This window comes from Anarhichas minor, unplaced genomic scaffold (genome assembly GCF_050575085.1).
Source record: "Anarhichas minor isolate MPS153535 unplaced genomic scaffold, ASM5057508v1 ptg000073l, whole genome shotgun sequence".
NCBI lineage: Eukaryota > Metazoa > Chordata > Actinopteri > Perciformes > Anarhichadidae > Anarhichas > Anarhichas minor.
In genome coordinates, this window is record NW_027466519.1 from 3961726 (window position 1) to 3988398 (window position 26673).

Below are 26673 nucleotides of genomic sequence, written 5' to 3' on the forward strand. Positions count from 1 at the left end.
AATGGCTCGCTTCGCCGAAGATCTACCCACCCGCTATGGAGGAAACGCAGGCGGCGGAGGGAGAGGCGGACCGGGCGCTGGCAGAGGGGGAGCCCGGGGTGGCGGCGCTCCGGGTGGCCCGAGGGTGTACAAGCAGTCGATGGCCCAGAGAGCCCGGACAATGGCCATCTACAACCCGAACCCCGTCAAACAAAACTGCCTCACGGTCAACCGCTCCCTCTTCATCTTCCGCGAGGACAACCTCATCAGGAAGTATGCAAAGCGAATAACAGAGTGGCCATATCCTTTTCCTGACCAGCAGCCTGTAGCACCGCGCGCGGAGTAGGTGCATCTGTAGCCCCCTAACCTCTCCGTCCTTGCTTGGCAACCACACACACAGATGGTTGAAAAACACACACACACACCACCCTCGCAGGCCTATTTGTCAAGCTGTTGTGTTTAGGTGCTGATGTGGATTACATTCTGCGCGCACAGTTTGGGTTGCTGTTGAACTAGCAGCTGTTTTCACACCATGGAGCAGCTACAGCGTCTTTCTTTATTAATCACCGCGCAACGCCGACTGCACCTGTCGCTCCGCTTCTTATCTGTGTGCAACATGACCCAAAGATGTTTTCTTGATCGGTTGCGGGCGGGTGAAAATACTTCACATCCGCCTGTTGTGTTGCCTTTTTATATTCCCAGCGCAGTTCAGAACCTCGAGGCGCCCGCACCGACCGATACGTTCTTGTGTCACAATGTCCGCTTGTAAACTGTCGCCGGACGAGGACGGCAATCCCGGCGTCAGTTAATGACGATCAAACATCGCTATCGATCGACGCAAGTGGAAGTCATTAAGCAGCTGCGTGCGTAAAAGGGCAGCGGTTAGTCAGTGATATGGCCGCGTGCACTGACTGACCTCTTCTTGTTAATTAAGAGAAGACGCGGTTTGTTCTGGCAAAAAGGAGACCGTTGGTCCAGGGTTGTTGCAGCAGCACCGCCACGTTGTCTTAGTTAGGAGCCCTCTCCATGGTGCTGAAGTCGCCCACGCTCAACTCTTTCAACTCTGCAAAAACAAATGTCCACTTCAGCGAGTCATAGTCACCCTTCAAAATATTTTCTTTCCTAGAATAAGGGAAATATTCTGCCAGTTGACATTATTCAGCATGTCTGTCACGGTTTCATCTATTTCAAGATAGGAAAGTGTCAACATTAAATCTACAGTAACAATGGCACAATTACATTTAATACAAGAAACGTTTTGAAACATGTGATTTGGTCTGAAAACAAGTAAAATTATCTCCGTTCATGAGCATTGTTTCACATTTGGATGCAGTGCTATTAAAAGACTTGAAAGCAGTTCATGCAGTTTAAATATTGAAACAGGTGATTTGGATTAAAAACAAGTGAAATAATTTAAAGTTAATAATACCGTTATAAGCATATCCACATTTAAATGAGGAAACACAGATTGAACGACTCGTTGAAATGATAGGCTGGAGAGCCAGAGCTTGTATGACAAACGCAAGAAGACAACTGGATGTGCACTGTGGGTGACGGTGAGAACAGCATTAGCTATAATGGAATAACAAGGGCTTTAATTCATCCGTGCCATGTATGAGCTGATACGAGTTGAACCTCGCTACTACTCCACAGGACCAAACGGAAAAACATATAAACCCGCCGCAAACTGAAAATCAAAGCTGGAACAGTAAAAGTAGCCACTATTCCCTATCTAACTGCCAAGGAAACAGTGTTCTCGTTGCATAATTAGGGTGTCTTATGGGTACTAATTCTACATCTTGGCTATAATGGTCATAATCTCCTTATTCCCTTGCGATTCATAGGCTCTCAATAGGCCCTGACCCGCGGGCAATGACCCAGTGAAAATGGAATGTAGAATGAGCCAACCATTGAAAATGGTTGGAAATGGTCAACCATCTGGAAAGATCACGAGCACATGTATAGGATGCTTTCTCTCTATAAAGCCTTCAACCAGAGCCTGATGGAAGGTTTATGCCTTAGTGGACAGAATATGTCCATATTTGAGTTTAATGGTAGTTTTCATACAGCAACATTCAGGATCATTTGCTATTCTGTACAATTGAATGTTATCTGCCAATAGGCACCCGTGTTTTATTAGACTGAGACGGGTTAACAACGTTGATTGGTTACTCATAGTACGAAACACATTTTAAACGCGTGTATTCTGTTTGAAAAGTAGGTCTTTAAACCTTCCGTAAGGAAATGTATACTTTATGATTCAGCTATGAAATGAATGCCACTTTGTCTCTCCCCACTGCTCCTTAACTCTCTCACTCCATTTGAGTACATGATCCTCGCTACAATTATCGCCAACTGCATCGTCTTGGCCCTGGAGCAGCATCTGCCTGCCAGCGACAAGACACCCCTGTCCGAACGCCTGGTAAGTGCTTCACCGTGCCTGAGGTCATTTCCTGTAGACAAACGGCTTGTCAACAGCCAGTCAGACAGATATGGAGAGTAAATAAAATCAGCTAATCAGTTAACAGTGTTTGTCTCTTGTGAGTCAGCAGAACCTCTCAGTGAGGTAGCCCCCCCCCCCCCCCAATACGTAGCTAACCAGTTTTGGAGAGAAACCAAAGAGACTGTTGCACAGGGAGGTCAAGACGCAGATCCCGCCCTGTGTAGCAGGGGACGAAAAGGCAAACTGAATAGCATGCACCTTCATGGTTCAGCACTTTGCTGTGCTTGTACATGAGGGTGTTGTAGCTCAGGGGAGTTTGTCTTTAAATAGAGAGCCAGGGAGTGTTACAAAGAGCAACAGCTTGATGTGGGAAAAAAAAAAAAAGGTCGCTGAATTCCTCTCATATTCAACCACCTGCTCCCGTTTTGAATTATCGCTGCGGGTGCGATGGAAATTCATCAGTGAAGATGTTACAACTAGCAAAACAAAAACGGTAGCATTCAGCACCTGAGAAAGTGATTAGAGCAGCTACACAAAGGAGAAAAACAAGCATCCGCTCCCTGCCTCCTCCACCTCGAGGATGTAATACAACGAGAAGCCTTTTAATTAGAACAAGGGATCAGCTATTATTTATGAAGCTCTGTCAACAGAGTAGGAGGCGTGCAGTAAGTGGAGGCGATGATGGAAGCGACTCAGTAAGAGTATTTCAGATCCATTGCTGGATTTTAGCGCCGTGGTCCTTGAGGATTTCCCCAGCCGTCTTCTGCAAGCGTATTCATAATTCAGGAGTATTTTAGATGTATGTATAATAGATGTTAGCACGCTCCAAGGACAGACATTTATCCAGGCAGCCCTCCGGCCCTGTCATTAAATGGCACATTTAATTGTTTTGTCTGTGAATATTGTGTTTGTATAGCATGTCTAAATTAATATACTTTATGACACATTCAATGCCCGTCTTTGTTGAAATATTGCAGGCTCCTATTGGTCTCCATATTGGACACGAACAGTTTATCACCACAGCCTTCGCGATACAGCAACTCACCTCCATACATAGTCTCTAGATGTTCACTGTAGTCAGCCAGTGCTATAGAAAAGGTCACATTTCTTATAGGGCCCAGGCCTGTCACACTGCTTCTGCATGATTGTTTGTGTTGAAAGCTGGGTGATGCTGGGGGTTGAGGACAATGTCTGTCAGGTTGTGGTATGCTAGGAGCGAGGTCGAGGGAGGGGGGCGAGGGTTAGTGTAGGCGTGAGATATCTTCTGCTCATGCCCTGTGCATCGCCCCAGGCTCCAGCTGATATTAATGGAGGCAAAGGATAAAGTGTCACGTCACACGCACCTGATCCACCTCCCTTACTTACAGCAAGGCCCAGGGTTCACCCAGCCAAATGATCACACTGTAGCTGTGTTGTTTGACACTCTTAGGGAATAACGTAGAGGGTCCAAATCAATCATGTCCAGTCATGTGTGTTGTGCATATGCCCTCAGTGCTAAAGTGCACTTTCAAACAGGAATGTGTTTTTCCTATTGGGATAATGTTGTGCTTCTGATTTGCCCTAATTTCACACTTAAGCAGCACAAGTCCTACTCTGGTCACTCCATGTACCGCTCATTTCCATTGTTCCCTGGCCCTAGTACCCCTTTGATCTGTACATATGTCCTTCTGGTTGGCCCAACTGCCTCATTTTTACCCCTGTCATTTATACCAAGAGGCCCACAAGTACCCTTGTGGTCGATCCAAGTGTCTGCCAATTCCATGCTTCATTTTTGCACAGTAACATGCCAAAGCGGCACTTGAATGGCTCAAGTACCTCTTTAGTTACTACCCCTGTGGTTGGTCCTAATATCCGACTGGTCCACCCAAATGCCCATGTGTTTGGCCCAGGTGGCCGTAGTGGTCCCTAAATGCTTCCATACTTTATTTCTGCCCAAATGTCACACTAGAGGGGAAATTGAACAGCCCAACTTTCCTCTTGGTTTGCCCAAATTCCAACCTAGGTGGCCCAAATTCTCCTCTAGTGCCCAAAGGCCCCCACATGCCCTTCAGCTCGCTCCACGCCCCTTCCACTTCTAGGCCTCATTTTGCCCAAATTCCCCTATAGTCCAAGTACCCCGCTGCTTGGCCCAGGGGCAGTTTTCTTGGACTCATGTACCCCACTAGTTGACTACTTAAATAGTTTATTTAATATGCTTGAATGCATTAAATGAGCAGGCCCGAAGCTCCATTGATTTACCATTGCCCTTAAGATCATACTGTGTGTGTGAATATTTGTTTTCACTGTATTTACTCTCTTTTCATCCTAAGAAGAGGGCTCCACTTCCTGCACTTCTGTTCATGCTGCTGCAAGAAGTGAAAGGAGCCATCTTTATTTCATTCCTTTACTTACCCCCCCTCTCTTTTACTTGATGCTTCATTAACCACTCTTTTAACTCCAACAAAAAGATCTTCCTCTGTCACTCTCAACCTCTCTCTGTCTCCCTGTAGGACAAAACAGAGCCCTACTTTATTGGAATATTCTGTTTCGAGGCCGCCATTAAGATCATCGCCCTGGGCTTTGCTTTTCACAAGGGCTCCTACCTCCGCAACGGCTGGAATGTAATGGACTTCGTGGTCGTCCTCACGGGGTGAGTCCCGCGCCTGCTCAGCTTGAAATGAAAGTCACAAGTGTGAGAGTGGCTTCTTTTGTGTGTATCTGTGTGCGCCTTGAGAGAGAGGGAAGTGGAATCACCTTCTTGCAGTTTGAGCGTCTGCCTACAAGCATCCTTTAAGTTATTCAACAAGTAACAAGTAAAAGATGTGAAAAAAAGTGTCACAAGGGACATTTGTTGCTTTGGCTTTTCCATTTCTCTCCTTTATTTTAACACTGTTACTGGACTGCACTACATGGACACATACTTTAGGGCTTATAACAATAACCCAGTGCACATTATTTGTGGTTGAACTTGACACCTGTGGTTTTAGAATGTTCAACAGTCACATTTAGATCTTATGTTTAGGTGTCCACATGCTTCTGGCCATACAGTGTAACACACACAGTTTGGTTGATGATAATTTACTATTCATTTTTGTGATTAAGAAATTCAGAAGCTTTAATCTCAGCAACCATACTACACTGCAACTCCAATGCCTTACCACCTGAGCGTCTGCATGGCAGATGGAAGGTACAATAAATACAAAGCTTAGTATTTGATGTATGTGTTTCAGGAATAAGTCATGTCGACACCGCTACGTGTTGGCTCAGTGGACCACAGAGGTCTGTGGCGGATGCTTTTATAGTTCTTCTTAGTGGGACTCGGACAGGAGTGGCTGTCAGACGCTGGGGGGTTGGAGACATGTAATGGCCTGTGTTTCCTATTATCAGAAAGGAGTTGTGAGAAGTCAATGAAGGAGCAACGGACAGGACAATGGTTGTGGGAGATTACTGCTGGGATTTTAATTTAGTCTGGAAGGAAGTATGATGCTCCTTCTCTGCATTGAACCGTTGATGGCAATCAGAAAGTTGTCCCGCATAAGGTTGGAAGAGGAAGGCGTTTATTTCAAGGGAGCTCTTCATTAACTTTCATATGTTTGTGCAAACTTCCAGTCCTCCCACCTCCTGCATTCTTCTAACTGCTGATTGAATGTGCCTGGCATCAGCAGAAGAGTTCATTTGATTTTTTTCCATTTTCTTATTTCCTCAAAGAGACGGGAGTCATGTTGTCTTGTGGAGCTGCTTAAAGCTGGCAACCATTATCATTAACAAAACCATCTGTGTGGTTGAGTATTGTAAAACACAAGCTGACACAGTTACAGTATTGTGGTTGGAATTGTTGATCTGCTTGTCAGGTTTCGCCTGTACTAGTGGACGATAATTTAGATCCCTTTTAGTGCCCAGAATTTACCCACAACTTGTCTCTGTCCAAATGGGACAAATACTCGTTTGCTGTATTATCCCCCCACTGGGCGTAATTTGTTTTTAATCATACGAGCACCTGAGTAGCAAGACACCTTCACCTTTTTCATCTGATGGTGCATCCTGATAGGACGCTTCCCTACTACAGGGACACATAAATTGCTTATTAGATTCACAGCTTGTTGTGTATATCGGTCCCATGTTAGTGTAGGCAGAGGAAGCAGTCCTTTTTAAGTGTCTCCCTGGCTCCCTAGTCTGTTTAATGAATGAAGGATGAAAGTACATAGAGGGGCTTCCACAAGAGCCCCCACCTTATAAGGTACCTCAACCATACTTTGAAAGCTCCATCAGTACTGATCAAGTCCCACTGCTGAAGGAGGCTTTTGATTTTTAACCAGATAAAAGTACAAAAATGTAAACAGAGTCCATCAATCCACTCGTAAAATGTCCCCCTGTCAGCATGAAAAACAGTCACGCCATGTTGAAAATGTGCCCGTTTCATCCAAGTTCACTAAATGCTCCTCTTGCTTTGTTACAGTTACGAGGAGAATACTATTGTTCGGGCATAGTGCTGCATTAGGTCCGGATTGGATTTGTGTTGGAAATAATGTCTATTTCAGAAACTCGATAAACAAATGCGTCAAAGTGGGTCGTGAATGAGTAGCAGAACAAAGAGCGCAGAGACCACAAGTGTTTGACGTGATGAGGATAAACCAGACAGAGAGGGGAGATAGGGATTCCTTTTGTAAGTAAACATTGCAGTTTCAAATTGCACGTCATGCATTTAAAGCCAGCACTCAGTAGGCTGGTGTTCAAAATTAAAACACGTCTTCTTCTGTATTCAAGCCGTGGCCAGCACATCAACAGTTCAGAGATGCCTTTTTCTTTTCCTTTCACACGTAAGTGGGATGATTGTGTTTGGAGCTGTGATTGAATTTATGTTCCCCTGCAATACCTACTCGTGTGCGCAAGATGAAAGAAGGCGTTCATTAAATGCAAGGTCGACAGCACACAGAGGCACGTCGCTCGGAGCTCAGCACTTGAATTCCACTATATTCGTGTAGAAGGACGCATCGTGTGAGATTCACCTCCTGCATCTGACAGCAGAGGTGCTTAGCATGTTAGAAGAAGAAGCGTATTCACGTGTGTTCTGATTCATTCCAAGTTATTTAAATATGCCATCGTCAGAGAATAAGATATTCTAAGTAGATAATGAATTTCAAATTGCATGTCCTTATTTTATTGTTTACAGGGTGTCATTTATCCAGAAACAGCTTTTTGACTCAGAGTCTTTCTTCTAAGCTGGAGGAATATCTCATATTCAGTTTTGGCTACCCATTGCTGACACAGCTGGATACAAATTAACCGTTATGTTGCCGATGTGACTGTCTCTGTTTTGGTTGCCGAGCAACCACAGTAGATAATGTGCCTCTGCATGTTCGGGGGTTTCTGTGTATGCGTGTATGTTTGCTTTGTGCTCGACACGCTCCTGTGGGACTGGAGGGGGGTGGTGGTGGGGGGGTGGAAGGTGTCCGGGCCGAGCCCACGTCAATTAGAAGTCAATCGCATCACCCCTGGATGTGGGCTGGCCCACTGGGTTGCAGTATGAGCAAAATGTGATCCTCTGAGAAATTGTCCTGATGGCAAATGATAAAAGACGGAGAGGACATTTTAAGTCCTCCGATGTTCAGCCTCCCTGAGTGGAGATAAGAGGATTAAACTGACTTAACTGCACACCTGGGTGTTAAAAACCGCCTCTCCTTTGTCCTGCCTCGTCCACAGAGGGAACGAGCAGCCTGCAGGCGAGGACTACTGATGATTATTATACTTAAGTGTGGTACAGAAGATGAAATGATAACTTTTGAGTAGCCAAAGAATAAGAAATCAGTGCGAGAGAAACCCACAGATGAGCATACTACTACAGTTGGATGTTATATATATTGGCTGGCATAATGCATGAATGATTGATACAAAAATAATATTTTTAAGTGATGGGTAATCAATCAGAAGTGACTGGTGAGGGTTTTTATTGAGCTTGGTCATAAATCTAATTTGGGATGCACTCTGAGAAGATGTGATTGTGGCTCTGCCTCCAGAGAGAAAATTAATGGTCCTGCTTTGCTTGAAATTAAAACATATTCAGTTCTGCTCTAATAATCATCTTCTATTACATAAGTCGATAGCGTTTCTTACTCTTTTTCCAATTAGCTAAGACTCGTCATTAGCTCTCTGCCTGCTGTACAATCCCAGTGCCTAGTCCTTGGTATAATTATGGCGATACAGCCGTCCAGTCCTAATAAAAGGATCTAATTGATAGTGTAGCTGGAGGCAGTGGCAGACCTTTAATCTGTCCTGATCAGGCATTAGGAGCCCCTAATAAGAGAATAAATCTGCCTGGGTTGCCAAAGGCCTAATCAATAGAACACTGAGCTGGTCAGCCCAGGAACACTGTGCCCTGATGAGGAGCCAGACACGTCCAATCACACGCTGAGCATGTCAGCGTCTGTGACATGAAGAGACTGGCTGAGAAGCCTGCTCTACTTTGAAAACCCTTTTCTCTTCCAGAGCGTTTATAATGTTGCTCACAGAAACTGGGGAATCATGACTCAGTGACTGGAAATAAGATTTTAAAAATATCCAAGAAGAAAGTGATTAAATGGCATTTGTTCTCATTTCAGAGGTCGAACTCAGCGGGAGTCAATTTAGTAAGGTTTTACCTTCTAGTTTTACCTTCTGGTTTTATTCTGAAACTGGTAGAATCTGTTTAGGTAAAATCATCTTTACAGCCAGGGAGAGTATAGAAATGTGATTTCTAACATTTTGAAATTCAGCCATTATTCAGCAAGCCAAGAAGGTGATGTACAGTACTTTCTGCCATGGCCACGGGGAGTAATCGGTCCTGATTGTCCGTTTTTAATATTGTCTGTGGCTCTGAAGAAGCTTTGTCTGGAGTCAGGTGACATCGCCTGGGTATCTTAGCTTGGGCTCGGAGACCACAAAAACAGAAAGCTTGTGTGACAGTCTGAGGGGGTGGAGTTGGAAAACGCGAGGTTTTAACCAGACAAAGTTTATAGAGACAAATCATGAAGTGACCCGATGAAGATCTGAGGTAGAACCATTTATGCACTTAAATATATGCTTTCACACACGAGAACATGTAGAGATTGTGAGTCATTCACGTAGGATCTCTAGAAGAAGCCAACAGCACACTGTTTTCTTTTGGAGACATTGCACTCATTACAAAATGAATGTGTTTGGAATAAATATGTTACTTGTAACGTAATATGTATACAGAAGCCCTGAGAAGCTCGTGAGAGAAATAAATTCTGGTGATCCATTTTCTAAGTCTGATCTGAATTCCTTTCTTTCAGGTGTTTATGATTTAGGAACAGGTGGAAAAAATAGTTTTATGATTGAAGTGATTACCACCAGAATCCCTTTAAAAAAAAATAAAATAAAAAATTTGACTATTTGTCAGCAGGATCTGACCGTCAGCTACACTCAGTCCTGGTTCTGGTTCTCCCGTGGCTCCCTTCCCTCCAGGAAAATGGCCTGGGCCTCCAGCAGCATGGGGTCGGTGTTGGCTCCCAGCAGGGCCCGGCCAAGCAGCAAGGCGAAGCTCTGCTCGAAAGCTTCAGTTAAGCCGGATCTGGGTCTGTCTGTGGCGGGCTGGTCGCTGCTGGAGGCCCCGCTGAAGAAGTTTAACCTGCATGATTTCATCTGATTTAGCTCAAAATCCGACCTTGTGGCACCGATGACGGGCATTAAGAATAACTACATTGAAATAGCCAATCTTCTCACTGATGGTCTCGTTTACTTATGAAGGTCATATAGTCATCAGTATTACATTAAGACTGTTTCATAACCTGTTAAATGTTCTTCACAGTAAATTAGAGTCATAAACACAGGAGAGAAAACCATTAAGATCAGACTTAGAAATTGGATCGTTTTAAATAGTCTCTGAAGACTTCCATGTATGAACACTTTATACATATAGCCTGTGTGTTTTGTTGTTGTGTGCCAGTGACAGGCGGGTGGAGTCACTGAGAACAATAATCTCACTGTCAGCTGCAGGGAAACAAAAGCCAGGGCAGTAGCTTTTATTTATTTATCTGTGTGTTTTGATTTACGGGTCTAGGCCGTAAGTGGTCCGGGCGAGAGTCGGCGCTTGTGTCGACTTCAAAGTTGCGATTTCCTTTCATGTGCCTCTCGGACAGCGGGGCTACCACAATCGGAGGCCTCAAAGTGTAGTCGTTCAGACTACAGAGGTCGGGTCACTTTAGTTTACACCCGCACCCGGCCACATGAATAAATGTTCCCTTTGAACGTCTGCCAAACATAGCTGCCTCATCATGGAGGTCTGACACTCCCAGCCTTGCTGTGATTACAGGGTTTGTGTCTTTGTCAATGTACGTCCTGCACATTACTGCACCTTTAATCATATTTGATTTGAGTATTGAATCCACTTATCATAGCTGATCTTCCTTTGCACCTCATATTGAGTCTACTTGTAGCCATGGTAGCAGCATAAAGGCTCTATGGATGGCAGTGATGGTCTGTTGGTTGGTCCGTCCACCACTTTGGTCCAGACTGAAACATCTCAGCAACTACACGATGGATTGCCATGAAATGTAGTACATGCATTCACTGTCTTCATGAATCATTGTGACGTTTCCTCTACTGCCACCATGAGGTTGATATTTGTGATTGGATGGATCGTCATGAAATTCAAATTTCAATTTGTCCTGTACTTTGATTTATGACCAAATCTTTAAACCAATGACATGCCCCTCAGCTTTACTTTGTTTCATGTGCTAATTAGCTCATGTTAGCATGCTAAGATGCTGAACTAAAATGGTGCTTAACATCAATGTGTTGGCATCGTCATTGTGAACGTGCTAGCATGCCTGTGTTAGCATTTAGCTCACAGTGCCTTAGTACCATGGGTGTATTAAGAAAACGTACAGCCTCACAGAGCCACTAGCATGGCTACCGTCACATGGCTGTGATGGTTTTTTTTATGGCTGGAGGCATAATGTTCTCAGCTTGTCCATTCGTCCGGTCCGTTCTCGTGAACACCATCTCTCAGCAACGCCTGGAGGAAATTTCTTGAAAATTTGTTTAAACGTTGACTTGGATTCAAGGATGAATTGATTGGAATTTGGTGGTCAAAAGTTATTGTGACCTCACCAAACACGTTTTGGGCCATAACTCAAGAATTCATATGCCAATTTCACACAAATGTTTGATGGAATAAAATGAGGAAGTGACGACAATTTGGTTTGTTATAAATGTAAACTGCAACATGAATGGCAGAGGCATACAATTCTAGTTACTGTTTATTTACTTTTTACGGTGGATAAATGTTCAAAGATCTGCTGATTCTTTTGTGAATGCTACAAACATTGAAGTGTACCAACGTTAAGTCAGTGTAGTAAACACCTGGATCTCTGAGTTGGCACACATCTGTTGCATGACACTAGTAAAGTACATCACAAAGGAGAATTGTTCTGCTGTCTATTGGTGATAATAACTTTATTATTAAGTTAATTGCTGAGATCTGGGTATGCAGTAACGCAGACATTTATATACCTTTTTAAAAAATATATAATTTATGGCTGGGATCCTGACCAGTTGAGGTCAAATTTTGAGCTTTTGCCCTGCATTTTCACTCAGCTGCATCCTGAGTGCTGGGTGTGTTGTAGCGATGAAGAATGGACGGAAGATGCTTATTCACTTACTTGCCCATATTTGTCAGACATTAAGCCCATCTCTTATTAACTTACTCCTCCCTTCCTTTTCTTGACGTTAGTTTGAATCCAGATGCTTGTGTTCTCTTTCAGTTTGATCATGGAGCTTTCCTCTCACTGATGGTATTGATCCTCTTCTCAACATCTGCAGTGACTGACGGATGTGGTCAGTGACCTGACAGCCGCGAGGGTGTGTGTGTGTGTGTGTGTGTGTGTGTGTGTGTGTGTGTGTGTGTGTGTGTGTGTGTGTGTGTGTGTGTGTGTGTGTGTGTGTGTGTGTGTGTGTGTGTGTGTGTGTGTGTGTGTGTGTGTGTGTGTGTGTGTGTGTGTGTGTGTGTGTGTGTGTGTGTGTGTGGTCGTGTTCTTGGTACAGGCTGTTCTGCTTCACGTCTCCGAGCCTAGTTAGCAACCCCTTCAGTGAGCGAACACGGCATGCTCTGTGCTGCTGATGCCGACGCCTTGTTGTCCACATCGTAAGCAGACTGATGCCATCTCTGCTCTGCCTGTCGGCGGCCACGTAGAACCGGTCTGAACAGCGGGTGGGAGCCCAGCCAGCTTCTTCTCTACCCGCTCACACTCACACTGGGGATGTGGTCAGGAATGCAAAATCGAAGTAGAGCTGCATCAAAACGATTGTTTTCATTATTCTATGAACCGTTATTTATTGGAGTATTTCTTTTTAAGTGTTAGGAATTCATGGAAAAATGTCTACCACAATACTAGACTTATTTAAATTGCTTGTTTTGAACAAACCCCTAGATATTCAAGTTATAAAGACAGAAAAGCAGCAAATCAGAGAGCCGTAGAACATATTTTTTTCTTGATTAATGACATAGTCCTAAATCAAAATGACCCACAGAGCTCCCATTGGCTTGGTTGTTTTTCCTACTGGGGAAACAGCCGGCAGCGAGCACAACACCAGAACTATGTTGTTTGTTAGTTGCCACATTGTGTTTGTCTCATTCATCGTCTACTCTGCTCCAGCAGTCAAGCTTGGGAATTAAGCCCCAAAAGATTGTTATTCAATTTTAAATAATAGTTGTATGGCTTTATTACTTAACCTACAGCTCAGAGATGTCAGGAAACGAGCAGAGAGAAAGGTGTTGAGTGACAAATGAAGCCCGCCTGACGTGAGCGTTGCAATTCATCACCTTAACCGCTGTAGCCTTTGTTTTGATGTGGATGTCTCATTAGCATGAGCGTGTTTGGACATGACAACTGACTTGACAAACTGAGTGATCACAGCTCACGCCAACCAGCAGACGAGCTTATTTCCTGACTTCATGAATATTTATGAGAATAGTCAGCCAATGTGACTCAGTATAACGCCGCGGATGCAACAAATCCAGCTTGCATCTGGCCCTTTGCCATCATGCCTATTCATGTCTGTCTAAAATGGCTGCGAGCTAGATGGCTTCACATGCAGTGGCTCAACCAGTTATCATGGTGACATTGTGTATTTGGCAGGTTCTTGGCGAGACTGCCACATTTTGCATTATCTGCTCCAGTTGTGACACACAGCCCCTGGTAAGAAGGCCTGGCTCATAGTATAGAAGCTTTCGAAGAATAGTATGATTTAATTTGGCTGAGTGGAAGGTTTGCAAAGACACAGACTATAGCGCACGTTAATCACCGATTTATTTTGGACTAATTGATGTGCACACACACATCTGTCAGTGAAGTACACACAAGCACTCATATTTGTCTAGACCTCAAAACCCACAACAAAATGAACCTGAGTAGTCGCTCACTCACTCTTTCTCTTACAGACACACACACACACACACACCACACACACGCACACAATTTGTGTCTCTGTTGGCTCGGCTCCAGTCGAGCGTGGCTGAAAGTGATGCTTGTCATTTCCTGTCGGCAGAGGAAGTGCACTACACCACAGCTGATGTGGCAGACTGGCAGGTTTCCCTCTTCACACATGATTCAGTCCAGAGCTAATTACAAACAACGTGTTATTTCCTGGCAAACATCAGTGGAACATCAGGTAATCCAACTGCATTTTGTAGGAAAGAGAAAAAAAGAGAGTGACAGTCATAGTTTTTATTTATTTATTTTTTTTTAATATTCTATAGTGAAGTGTGTGTGTGTGTGTGTGTGCGTGCGTGCGTGCGTGCGTGCGTGCAAGGGGTTATTGCCCCTCCAGCGCGGAGAGGATCAGCTTTCAACCTGGACACTGGGCTGCTGTGTCTCTCACAGCTCTCGGTAAATAAACAAAGACCTTTTAAATCCTCAAGCCTGCGGTCTGCAGCACTGAAGAGAATGTCGGCGTTTATCATGTTGAACGTGTCGGCTCTCAAAGAAACAAGAATGACAAGTCAGCCTGCAGGACGTTTAAGTGACCGGCACCTGTGACGCAAACCGACGCACGAGCTACTTTCAGACCTCGCATATTTTCTTAAGTGCAGCAACAAACGAATTGCAACCGTTAGTAGAACTAATTTAGCTTTAAATGTCGGCTTTGTTAAGTGAGTATTTACTGCTTTTTTTCCATTGTGACTACTGATCCTGCTTGATGTGGTTTTCCCCTCTGTAATTAGGTGTCTGCCTCTCGTTTTCCAGTCTTGTACTGCAACCAATTAGACATTGACAGATACCCTGTACTTCTTATTTCATCCAGTATGTTGTGATACTATGTGCACTCTGTTTTTACTTACTTGTAAGCCACATCAAAGACTCATTCTGGTACACTAGAAGCAGGATGTCTTCCCTGACTCCATCAGAGCTCTTATGAGAATGCAACATATGATGATTTATACCGTGATATGAATTGGTATACATACTTTTTAATATGTCTGCTTGCATGAGGCCATTGTGTTGCCAATCAGAGATCAGGACTCCTTTTATGGTAATACTACGGTTTAAAAAGGATTTCTGCATCAATGTGTGCGAAGGAATTTAGGTCGAAATCACACTGATATTTAAAAGTGTCCGCCGACACTAACTGTACGTCCTCCCTCCTCCTTACTGTACTCGTTTGATCTCAGTAGGAGGTAATATAGGAATTTCTATGTCATCTAATAGCAAGGAGGTGTGCTAGGAAGGCGTTTTTCTGTTTACTACAACTAATGCTGTTGATGTATGCGTCTTTGTGTATATCTTTGAACTATGACGCTATGTCTACTTTGTGTCTAGGGGAGATGCAATGTGTATCACAGGAAGAAGAACCACTGAACATGTACACACATATAGTACACGAACATTACATTCAAGTAGTATACTAACAATTGACAACAGCTAACCAGCACAAAATTCACAAAACCCTAAATTGAAATAATGAGCAGGAGAAAAAGGTTACATTGAAACAGTGTGGATGACTTAAACCCGACATCAGTACAGAGAACTAAGAAAGGACGTCATAAAAGCAGCCTCCTGTGTGAAAGTCCTGTGACCCACCTAACCACGATAATAATACTGTCGTATAAACGGCAACATAATCCACGTAGGGAGGTGATCAACCATGAATAGATGATAAACGGCCTTCTGAACCCACTAGCAGGGGTAGCAGGTGGCTTCTGACACATATACATGAGGCTGATAACATTCAAAGCAGGTGGAAATGTCCTAGTTGCATGCCAGGCAGAGGGCTTCGCTACCTTTTCTTTGACCACATGATGTCTGCCCTACAGTTGCAGTTTTTTTTTACAGTGTTCACCCCCTCAGGACCTCAAATCGAAATGCAGGGAAACTGGAAACGGTTTGAATAGGGCAATATTTTACTGAGTCTCACTCACGCAGCCAGTCGGCGTCCCTCTCCTCATTCCCTGCGAGTTCACCTGTAAGGGCAGCAGCTGCACCGCAAATTGGGGCCCACTCGCTCATATTGCCGGTGTAATGGATGGACCGGCTCCCCTTGTTTTCTTTCGAGCCTCATCGTCGGCCCCCTGACAGGGCTGGGAATCGCCTTTTTTGCGGCATCCCCTCCTGTTCCCAAACATCTGCGGAATAAAACGAATTGTGGCGCAGAGAGCATCTCCTCCTCGTTGCCTGCTGCCACCGGCTGCGGGCAGAGCAGAGGGCGTGGGGAGTTAGAGAAACAGCATTCCTCCTCCGGCTTTTCTTCCCCTCTGTCTCATTAGATCTACCAGAAGGACGCTGCCGCCGGTGAAGCGCTCGCTGCCTCCTCTTCCTCTTCCTCCTCCTTCTCCTCCACCTCGTCTTTCTCGCCTCAGTGGAGAGGAGCTCTGTTTGTTCGCCCTCCCCGGCCCCCATGTAAGCTCTCTCACTGTGGAACAACTGACGGAGGCACACATAGAGAGGTGCAGGGCACAACAGAGAGGAGGGAAAATGAGGCAGATAAGAGGGGCCGAGATCAAAGTGCTAAAGTATTAGCTACCACAATAAACAGTATACACAACCTGGTGCACTTCATTCTTTGCTGACGGTGTTACATTTGAGCCTCAGTGTGCATAATTACTTGTGTCTTTGCTATAACCATCTCACTGTAAAGTGGACTCACGAGTCACTACACAGCTCTGCTGTCCAGGCAGGGAACACAATGTACTGTACTGTACCCTCCATGTGTCTATACCGATAGTGCTCAAGTCTTCAAGCTCTCGCTAGCATCTTGATGTCATCTTTGGACATCATTGTGTTCATGTATTGTTTTTATTTTCAATGTATCTTAAGCACCTTATTACTTAAAAAAAAAAAGCAAAATGTTTGCTTGTTCTTTTTCTACCCATTTATATTGTATCCCAGTCTGAGTTGTTCTCATTGGAGCTATTGGAAATGACCACTCTACTGTCTACCTTGTATTATGGACATGCATGTACCCTATGTGCTCATGCTTCTGCCACTACCCTAAAGGAATAGTGCAGCATTTGAGGGCTCATTTTCTTACTTTCCAGCAGTGCGATGAGATGATCTATACGTTGGTCTCACGTCTTTGCTTTGAGTACGGAGCAGGGGTCAGGTTGTCGCTAGCCTAGCTTAGCATAAAGAATGGAAGCAGGTAAAAACAGCTAGGCCTGGTTCTTTCCCGAAGTTCAATGTCTGTCAATAACTCTAAAGCTCACTGATTAAAGTTTTAGAGGAAGTTATGGATTTGAGCTTTTTCTTGAACAGGTTATCCATCAGTGCGGCTGCCTCACAGTTGGTGAGCTCAGGTTTTATTATCGCTCTACAGTCTGTACAGGCCAACTAACAACAGCTTGTGCCACCTGGTCTCTTAGTCGGTGCACCTCTAAAGTTCCAGATCTAATGTGTGTAGAGAGAGACCTCTGTCTGTGCCTTCTTTCTCTGTTGGCTTGTTATCCTCTTGAGCTATTGATCCTGGCAGTGGAGTCTTTTGATACAATGACAAGCTTGTGCTTCTTCTGAAGAATCCTTGTTATCCGTACTTCAGGGACCACATGACCGATAACTGGCTATGCTTGGTGTGTGTGTTTATATATTGTCATTAGCCCAGTTGGCTTGTCTTTTCTCTTTTTTAGCTTTAGCGCTTTTATTTGATCAAATAATTAATCTAACCTCAAAGCAGTGTTCCCATCAACAAGCACAGGTGTTGTTTCAGGCGGTACCGGTGTAAGTTATCTTCTCAAGTGTGTCTTCCTTGGACTCATTAGTTCAATGGGCGTTTTCTGCTCTGCACAGCCATTATTGCAGTTGGACTGCTAATGTTTTCCTGCTGCTAATTCGATGTTCTGTAACACCATAATTATCCCATCTCTGATCCAAGTAAATGGAGCAAACAAGGAAAGCTTTTGTCTTTTTTAGCAAAACGCAGCCTAAGCCTTTTGATGCTGCACCTGAGCCCTATTGACAACATGGATGGTTGTCTGACCAATTTACAATAAGTCAATATTGACTCTAGAGTGATGAAGCAACTGGGTTAAGGCAGGTGGGAGCAGACAATCGGTGAAATCTCTCGAGTAATCTGAATGGCGAGCGTCTCTTTTTCTTTATTGGTCCGTATGATCGTACATGCACACAGGCTGAATGTCTATTCAGCAGTGTGGGAGCGACTGAACAAGCCTGTTAACACTGATAGTGGCGATGTACAGGATCGACCAGGTCCCAGACTCCATTTGTCCTCCATAGTTCAAGGCCCGCACAGCTGGAGCCACTGCTCTTCACCAAGGCTGGCTGTTTGGATGTATGCATGCATGATGAGAACACATGTATGAGTGTTCTCATCAAAGCTGCATGGCTAATCTGCTCTTTAGATCATGAGATATCTTGTGTACAAAGAGAAAAGCTCACAATGGAAAGGTTTAAGTTGATGTTGATGAAGGATCAATGGGTCACTAAAAACTGGCCCCTGCAAGATCTAACCAAGTGGTTTTAGTATTGTGGGCCCAAATGACTGAATTTGTAGCGGCTTTGCAGCCAATTTTGTGTTCTTAATTAATGTATTGTGGTGATATTAAAAATTGCAATAAGCTGTAAAAAAATGTTTCAGTTTTAAAACTTACTGTAAGTCCTCATTAGTTTTTGGTATGGACTAGGCAGGACTAGAAATGTTTAGTGTTTGGCTGAATATTTCGATGATTTCGGCAACGTGGATGTGATACTAGATGTCCGAAGGAGACTTCTCCGAGCGAGAGAATAAAAAACAGACCGGATCAAAAGTTGTATTTCTCTGTAGGGTCCTTTCCAAACAATTACGTTGTTCTGAGCCTGTCAGTGGAAAAAAACGAGCACTTTTTTTAGTGGACGTGCATTGATGGTGAGGAGTTGGCCCGAGTGATAACATTGCAGACCGTTTAGCTTTACCGGCTGAAGCGTTTGACTAAGACACAAAAAACATGGAAATTATGATCCAGTTTGAAAATGTTTCCCTCCACCGCTAAGCGTGCATTGAGCACTGTGTTGGTTTCAGTTCATTTATAAATAGACCCGTCAGTGATTATTAGACGGTTATCGTTCATTATCCATCACAGTCTCAACAAAGAGTCACACTATTAGCAATACGCCACCCTCCTCTCTCCTTCCTCTAATCTCATCAGGCCTGAATGACTGAAAAATAATAAACTGTGACAATACTTTATTATGAAACACAATATTGGACTTTTTAAACTGATGTGGGCACTACATAAAAGGTCCGAATCTCACCAAAGTTAACAAATCTGTACATCCGGCCAGAAGACATCGGACATAAAAAAGGTGGGTCCCTGCTGCTAGTCGGACAAACATACTGATTGTATAGATGACGCGGAAAATAGAAAAGCCAACGCAGTGTCACATTATGTAACCTAAGATAATAACTGTTATATCCCCATCCCAACACCTTCCTATGTCAATCTCCCCCTCCCCTGACTCGTGCTGCCTCTGTTCCAAAGATAGAACGTTGACGAAGAGAAGAAAACTAGTTGAGAGTCTTTGCTGTTGTGTTGTGAGACTGACAGTCCCGAGAGAAGCAGGTGAGCTGTGTGTTGCGTGACTCCCAGCCAATCTCTGGAGAGCCCTGCTAATGCTGGAGTGTAAATGGAAAAGGAAGTGGCCCACCCTCCCGCGACGAAAACAAGCTCGATGTTCGTCCTTGTACACCGAGATGTACAGTCAAGGTCGTTCACCCTCATTACCAAAGAGCCGGCATCGCAACTGTCTGCATCAATACTGCTGGAGTCTACTCTGTGCTGCAAGAGAGAAATATTATATTAGATATATTATAACAGTTAAAGTAAAGGTTAAAGCTGCACCAACAACTAAGAATTAGTTGAAAATGTAGCAACACATATTCATTTTCCCTAAATATCTTTACTGAGTAACCGGAAAAGAGAAAGAAGTGAGAGCATGCCGGCAATACTGAACATAGAAATGCACACCAAGTCAATGATGCCTGCTTAGCGATGTTATGAACAGAAGTGGAGGTGATAGTCGAGGCTGCTCCGATCAGGATTTTTGGGGCCGATCACCAATTGCTGGGAGCAGAATGAGAAAGTATCATGAATTGACAACTGTTTATTTGTTGGCAGGCGATCAAACTATTTAGAACAACTGTCGGCCAATAACAATCTGTGGGCGGTTGATCGGAGCACCGTTGGATTCCACCTTTTAGTCAACTTTTGTCTGGTAACAAAATCTTTGACCCGATTTCAAACAAATGCATGGAAATGCGACCCAAACGTGATGACCATTATTAATTATTTTTTTTAAAGAAACCCATCAGAATTGGTCTCATATAGACCAGAGAATAATTATTACCCAATCCATAATGCAGTTGACCCAAACAGACCATAATAGGGTGTGAAAAGAGATGGATGCATTTCTTAAGAGCCAATTTAAGGACATAATGACAGCCAACCACAAACAAATACACAGTGTGGAGCGACCCATTGACCCACACAGCTGAGACGTCACCTGACCCACTCAGTCTGAATATAATGTGGACCTGATGTCTCAGGACATGTGACAGCCTGTCATTATTTCACTTCATGGTTAGCTTCCACGCTGTGTGGCCCACTGCAGTTTTTTGCATTAAGTCATAATACAATTATCAATAACTAACTTTGACTGCTGAGTTTTACAGACGAGTGCAGTCATTCCAAAAGACTGGGTCGGGACCCACAGGTGGGGTCACAGAAGATTTTATTAGGGTCTCCAACTAAATTTGCAGAATTATTCCATTGTCTTTTATTTAACATTTATACCTGCAGTACACCTTTGAGATTAACCTGAATGTTTGTATTGTTCTGATAATTGTAGTCTACTTATGACATTGAATCTAATATGAAAGGCTACTGTACATTCTCTTTGTTGTACTGCGGAAATGGCAGCAAAAATGGTCAGGAATGTTCATTTTCGCACATATTGGCTCATCTCACAATTTAGAGAAAAGGCCTATTGTGAATAGGGATGTGTTTTTAAAAAGTGGGTCCCGAGAGAAAAACTTCAGGAAACACTGGGTTTGTTCAGAATGGGCTGAGCTTGTGGCCTCCGCTAATGCTGCTTGCAGCTTTCTCAATAACAGCTCATCCAAACAACTTCACACTCGACTCCGGTCTTCCTTTGGTCCTGAGCAACACACCTGCCAAGAGTAAAGTCGATCAGATCAACGGCTGTTCTTAAATGTACTGTAGCGAGTGACTGAGAATGAGTTGTATACACAGCATGCCGTTCAGCAGTGTGACTGTTAACAGGGGTCCCACTCTCAAGACACGACAGTGTGTCCATTACACACCGCTGATGAATATGTCCCGTAGATGTAACTTTATTACAGCAATCTGCAATGGCAGATTTGTGGTACCTTGTTTGGCCAACTGGGACGAAGTGAGCAAAAGACTGACTCCTCCATGTATTCAGCGTTCTTCATACATCACTTAATATGCCCGACTCAATCTCGATACGTCTAAAACAAAAGCAGGCAGGTCCGCCGTCAGTCATGTAGGTGTATGCAGCGATTTTGAGGGTCGAAGGTCGAGACCTAAGACTGTTTTCAAATATCCTAAATTAGAGAAAGCCTAATGATGGGGTTCCTTATATGAACCCCATCACTCTCTACTCTGTTATTGGACTGAAAACAAGGCTCTGTTCTCTCAGTCTTTAGATCTTTTTGAATAAAGTGAGAGAAAGATGAATAAGAATTTCTACACACACACACACACACACACACACACACAGAGTATATACATATCTTTGTGGTAGATAAGGTATTGAGCATGGCACCCTAAAAACCACGAGGACTGTTTGTGTGATTATTGAGATCCATTTACCTTATCTCCATGCCAACAAGTGTGGATATTATGTTTTATTTCCCTCCTGAGTAATGTGTGTGTGTGTGTGTTTTTTTTTTTTTTAAAGCAGTCATTCCTGGAAGACCGCTCACACAGTGTGCCTTTTTAGTCGATATCTTTCTCCGATGCCTCCCCTTCCCACGTCTTCACCACAATAACAGTCTCTTGCCGTGTGATTCTAGATATTTAGGAAGAGCCTCTGAGATTGTAAGGGGCCCTTTTATCCACCGCTACTGATTTACTGCTGTGTATCCATGCTACATTAGAAAGGCTGTAAGGAGACAGAAGGGAGAGAGGGGGGAGGCAGTAATGAGATAGAAACGGAGAGAGAGCGAGAGAGAGATGAAGTCGGGAAGAGAGACATGCAGACACAGAGGGAGTGTGAGAGGACCTGGAGAGGACCTGGAGGGATGAAATAGAGCCTTGCATCATTTTCACTTATCCCCGTGATCAGCAGTAGACGGAGGGAGGAGGATGGCCACTAATGATCTGGAGATGGGTCTGACTGGTTTGCCAGATATACACCGGAACATCATGTAAAAAGGATGCTGTTTGGCTGCCAGCTGTAAATCTAACTGCATCATAATTTGCTATTAGTAATAGTTATTCCTGTGGCTGAAATTGTGATTTTCTTTGGGGTGGGGATTTCAAAAAATATATATATTTTTGCATTTCACCTTTATTTGATGGGGGACGGTGTAGAAATGTGATGGTTGCAGTTATACGGCATGCGCTGTAACCACTCGGCTACCAAGACGCTCCAATGATGAGTATTTAAAATAGATTACACTACCCAACAGTACACAAAGTTCCACCATGACCAGCTGCAACATTAAAATGGTGCGTACACATTGATGCATCTACAATTATAAGCAGTTCATATACATAATGTATGATAATAAGATGATGAGATAATATACACTCTAAAAAGGGCCGATTCTGCGTGATGAATACTTTTTCTGTTGATACTTCAGTATGTTGTGCTGATAATACCTTTTCTACTTCTACTTACATAAAGAATCACAATACTTTTCCCTTTAGAGCTAAAGAAGTGGATATACGATGAATACTGAACCTCTCAGTCTGGAGTTATGCAACTGATGTTTCTTTAGAGCTCCAGCTCACTAAATATCTTAAGAAGTATGTCCATCTTTACATTTCTTTAGGCTGTGAATACCTGTCTGTCCAACCTATTGTACCTACATCTTTGAAAGAAGAACTTCAAAGGGGGAGGGGGGGGGTAGACTTCTGTGTAGTCTCTGAAGCGAGGGTTCGGCCTTGGTTAACATGGTAACATGTTATTTGTTACCATGTAAATTGTGCCAAGATAGTGTGACACGCTGCCTGTTCACAGCTGGCTAATGTCAACAGTGTGTGTGTGCAAATGAAGTATGACATGCATCGTATTCACTTCCACCCTACTTGACTTCTGCTCTTGCAAACTGATAACCTATTATATAAAAAAACTACATTTTGGTTGAGAAGAATGTGATGTTTAATAAATAGCAGGGAGCAAAAACTCTTCTCAACAAAGCAGGTTTATTCTAATGGATGTGTTCATAACAACAGAAACATGATTTTATATGGATGTCTGTATTCTCCGGTCTTACAGTAAGTATATAAGTCTATAAATCATATACAAATGCTGCAATGTGATGTCCATGTAGCTTTGCAGTAATGTTTCTGCTGAGGACTGTCGAGGCCGACTTGATTACATTCTCGGGCATAAATCACAGCACATGTCAGAATGGCTCCTGTGGGGAATCTTTCCTTATTGCTCTGTTGCATTGAAGTTATTGTCTTCCATTTTCACTCAACGGCCGCATTAGGTACCGCACGCCTTCTCATCAGCTTCTGTTCATGCAGCTAAGAAAAGGTGATTGCGACATTTCTGTACGTCGGTCCAGCTGATCTGCTTTGACTTTCCAAGAAAATGTCGTTTACCGATACATTTATGAAAGACAAAGAACGTCGCACTATGACTTTGAAAATGAGACTTAAAAGGGAGCTACGCCCATTTTCATAAGTCATACTTGTTATTCCTGTGGTCCAAGACCCAGAAGTCAGAAAATCATAGTAAACATAAAGAACTCTCTCCAAAATCCAAAAAATTAGAGCGCTAAAAATTTGTGATGTGATCAAGTGGAATTTCTTCATAGACAGTGAATTGTGAAAGTTGATATTATAGATGATACTAGAGACTTACTTCTCTGGTTTCTGGCTTTGCTTGTGTTCACACCTATTGAGTGTTATTAACGTTCCTATAGGCCATTGAAATAACATTTTGGAATTCTTAATTTAGATGGTGTTCCCCTTCAAGAGTGAGACTGCCCCAGGATGCTAAAGTTCACAAAAACTGATTCTTCAAGCTGGGATTTACCTGATGATGGTGGTGGTTTGGGAGTGAGATTTTGCAGGTTAAGCGTTATGAAACAACAAATAGGGGAGTCCGTTGGTGTCCGCAACATTACTCACATACTCGTGATTTCTTTTTACCAAGCTGTAGCTCTGGGGTCAGTCAGTAGGTCCGTCCCTTTTGTCCAGACTGAAATATTTAATCTTTACAACCAATCACCTGCAGAGCTAGCGATAGCCTCGTCTGAACTTTATTGTTAATTAGCCAACGTTAGCATGCTTAACTAAGATGGAGACCATCAGCATGTCAACCTCGTCACTCAGTGTGTAAGCCTGCTGATGTGGCTGTAGGCTGTTGGTCTTGCTGAACTGTTGGTCTCCGTTGTTTGTCTGTGCGATTCTCTTCTGTATCACTGGTTATTTCCTTGAGCCGCTCTCTTTATCTCATCATGTGTTTCTCTCTCATTCCATTCCTCCTGACGATCACCCCGAGGTCGTGCGCTGTCAACATGTCTTCCCGTCTCAGCAAATGACATTTAAATGTTAACGCCGCCTCGGAAGTCTCCAAACCCCCACAATGCACCGTGTCACTTCCCACCTTGTCCTCTGTGGCCTGTGCCATGGTTTCTGTGTGTTACAGTTGTATACTGGTGTATATACATGTTTCTGCCTCTTGTTGCATCAGTGGGTGAGATAAATGCTTTGTTTCAGTTTGTCATTCATACATTTCTGTTTATGTGAGGGTTAAAGGTGCTAAATTCGATTTTTAGAGCAGAGGGATTAGCTCCACACGGCTATCATGGCGACAGCTAAGCCGGCAGCTTGCAGCTAACAGCGCCAAAAGTAGTAATGGTGCAAACTACAGCAACAGTGCTGACCGAGCTGACAGTGCCTAAGGGTTAGAGGGTGGGCGCTATGCTTCTGTGAGACGCTGTAGGTCAGGACAGCATCGTCGGCTGTAACCGCAGCACGAGAGCAGTGCAGAGCAGCGGCCGTGAGCTAACCAGTGGGGCACGCTCACATGCACTAACATGCACACCCAGTCATGTAAACAAATCACAGAGAAGCAGATTCAAACACACACAGAGGGAGAGTGACTTAATTCTCTCCTCAGGTAGATATTTCTACACTATATCTTTACACAGACAATAGCTTTTTGTTGTTATATTAGTGTTCTGGATATGGAGAACTGCTTTACAGTCGCTGGTGGGCAGATCTTTTCAACATTAAACAGCAAGGCTAGCTGGCTCTTGTATGTCTTATCTTTATATAGGTGCAGAAATATCAATCTCTCTCTCTCTCTCTATCTATCTATCTATCTATCTATATATATCTATATATATCTATATATATATATAGATATATATATATATATATACTATATATATATATAGCCACATCCCCACCTGATGTGCTTTTTTCTCACCAGCTCCTCTTGTCCTTTGTGTCTTTGTTTCCCTTTCACTGGAGGATTATCTTTTTCTGCTCAATCCCTGTCAACACGCAGCACGTTACCAGGAACCATGGCAGCATCAATGCTTGGATGAGAGAGAAAGTGAGAGAGTGTTTTTCTGAGTTTTTCCACAATGAGGGACAAATTGTTGGACTGAAAGCAGCTGATTTGCAACAGCTTGCCTAATTGGAGAAAGCATTTTATTTGTTTTCAAAGGATCCCCATCAGCTGATGCCAATGAAACCAATGGTTTAATTGCAATTACGTTCAGCGTGTTGTGAAATGGTCCCTCAGTTTCTGTGTGTGTGTGTGCACAGCTTTGCGTTCCACGGTTTCTTTGCCGCTTTCTATTATAAGTAAAAGTACCTCTATGGATATTTTAGCTGGCGTATGGAAGAAATCATTACTGAACCTGTTTCTATATTAGAAATAACGTTTCCCTCCCATCTCATTTCATAACCAGCATCTGGACAGAGACTGCCTGAATGTAAACAGCGACCCTGGAGTATCGTTTATTTTTACATGTCTCATATTGTAGTCATTAAAAGAATCCTTATGTCCAGGCACCGCGGCAGAGCGTCGAATTAACAAAACAAACAGAAATGTATGATTCATTCCTCCGACTCCTCGCCTCTTCTCTCTCCCTCCACCCACATCGCTTTCTCTTATCGCTGCCGCCGTGTATCCTCCGCCAGCCCAATAGAGCCATTGTCATGTCGTCTTCCTGTTTCTATGGTGACGAGGTGCGATCTGTCGCCAGCGAGTCTCTCGCCTCGCCGCTCCTCACTTGCCCCAGTGACTTTCAAGCATGTCCACTTTCTCATAAATGACAGTTGGATCCAGTAGACTCATGCGCTCTTCCACTCTGACTCTCTCTCTCTCTCTCTCTCTCTCTCTCTCTCTCTCATCATATACGTATATTAACATCCTCTTTATTAGCATGACCATAATAAGTGCAGTAGTGCCAGTGCAGGTTGTTCAAGGCTTACAATGTAGATAATAATTTACAAGGTAAAAAAGGGATAAAGGTAAATACATATAAAACTTGTTTTAGTTTTGTTTTCAGCAGTAGATGTTAACTATGCACAAACTTGTCTTTTCCCTCTC

General features: G+C 43.5%; 1 protein-coding gene across 1 annotated transcript in view; it reads left to right on the top strand.

The window, feature by feature from the left end:
* Nucleotides 1-26673, top strand: part of cacna1bb (calcium channel, voltage-dependent, N type, alpha 1B subunit, b) — a 140436-nt gene continuing 113763 nt past the window's right edge. Inside the window, exons 1-3 of the mRNA XM_076079823.1 lie at nucleotides 1-279; nucleotides 2296-2401; nucleotides 4912-5051. Of these exons, the coding sequence (XP_075935938.1) occupies nucleotides 2-279; nucleotides 2296-2401; nucleotides 4912-5051 (524 nt within the window). The 5' untranslated portion in view covers nucleotide 1. The remainder of the gene's footprint in view (nucleotides 280-2295; nucleotides 2402-4911; nucleotides 5052-26673) is intronic.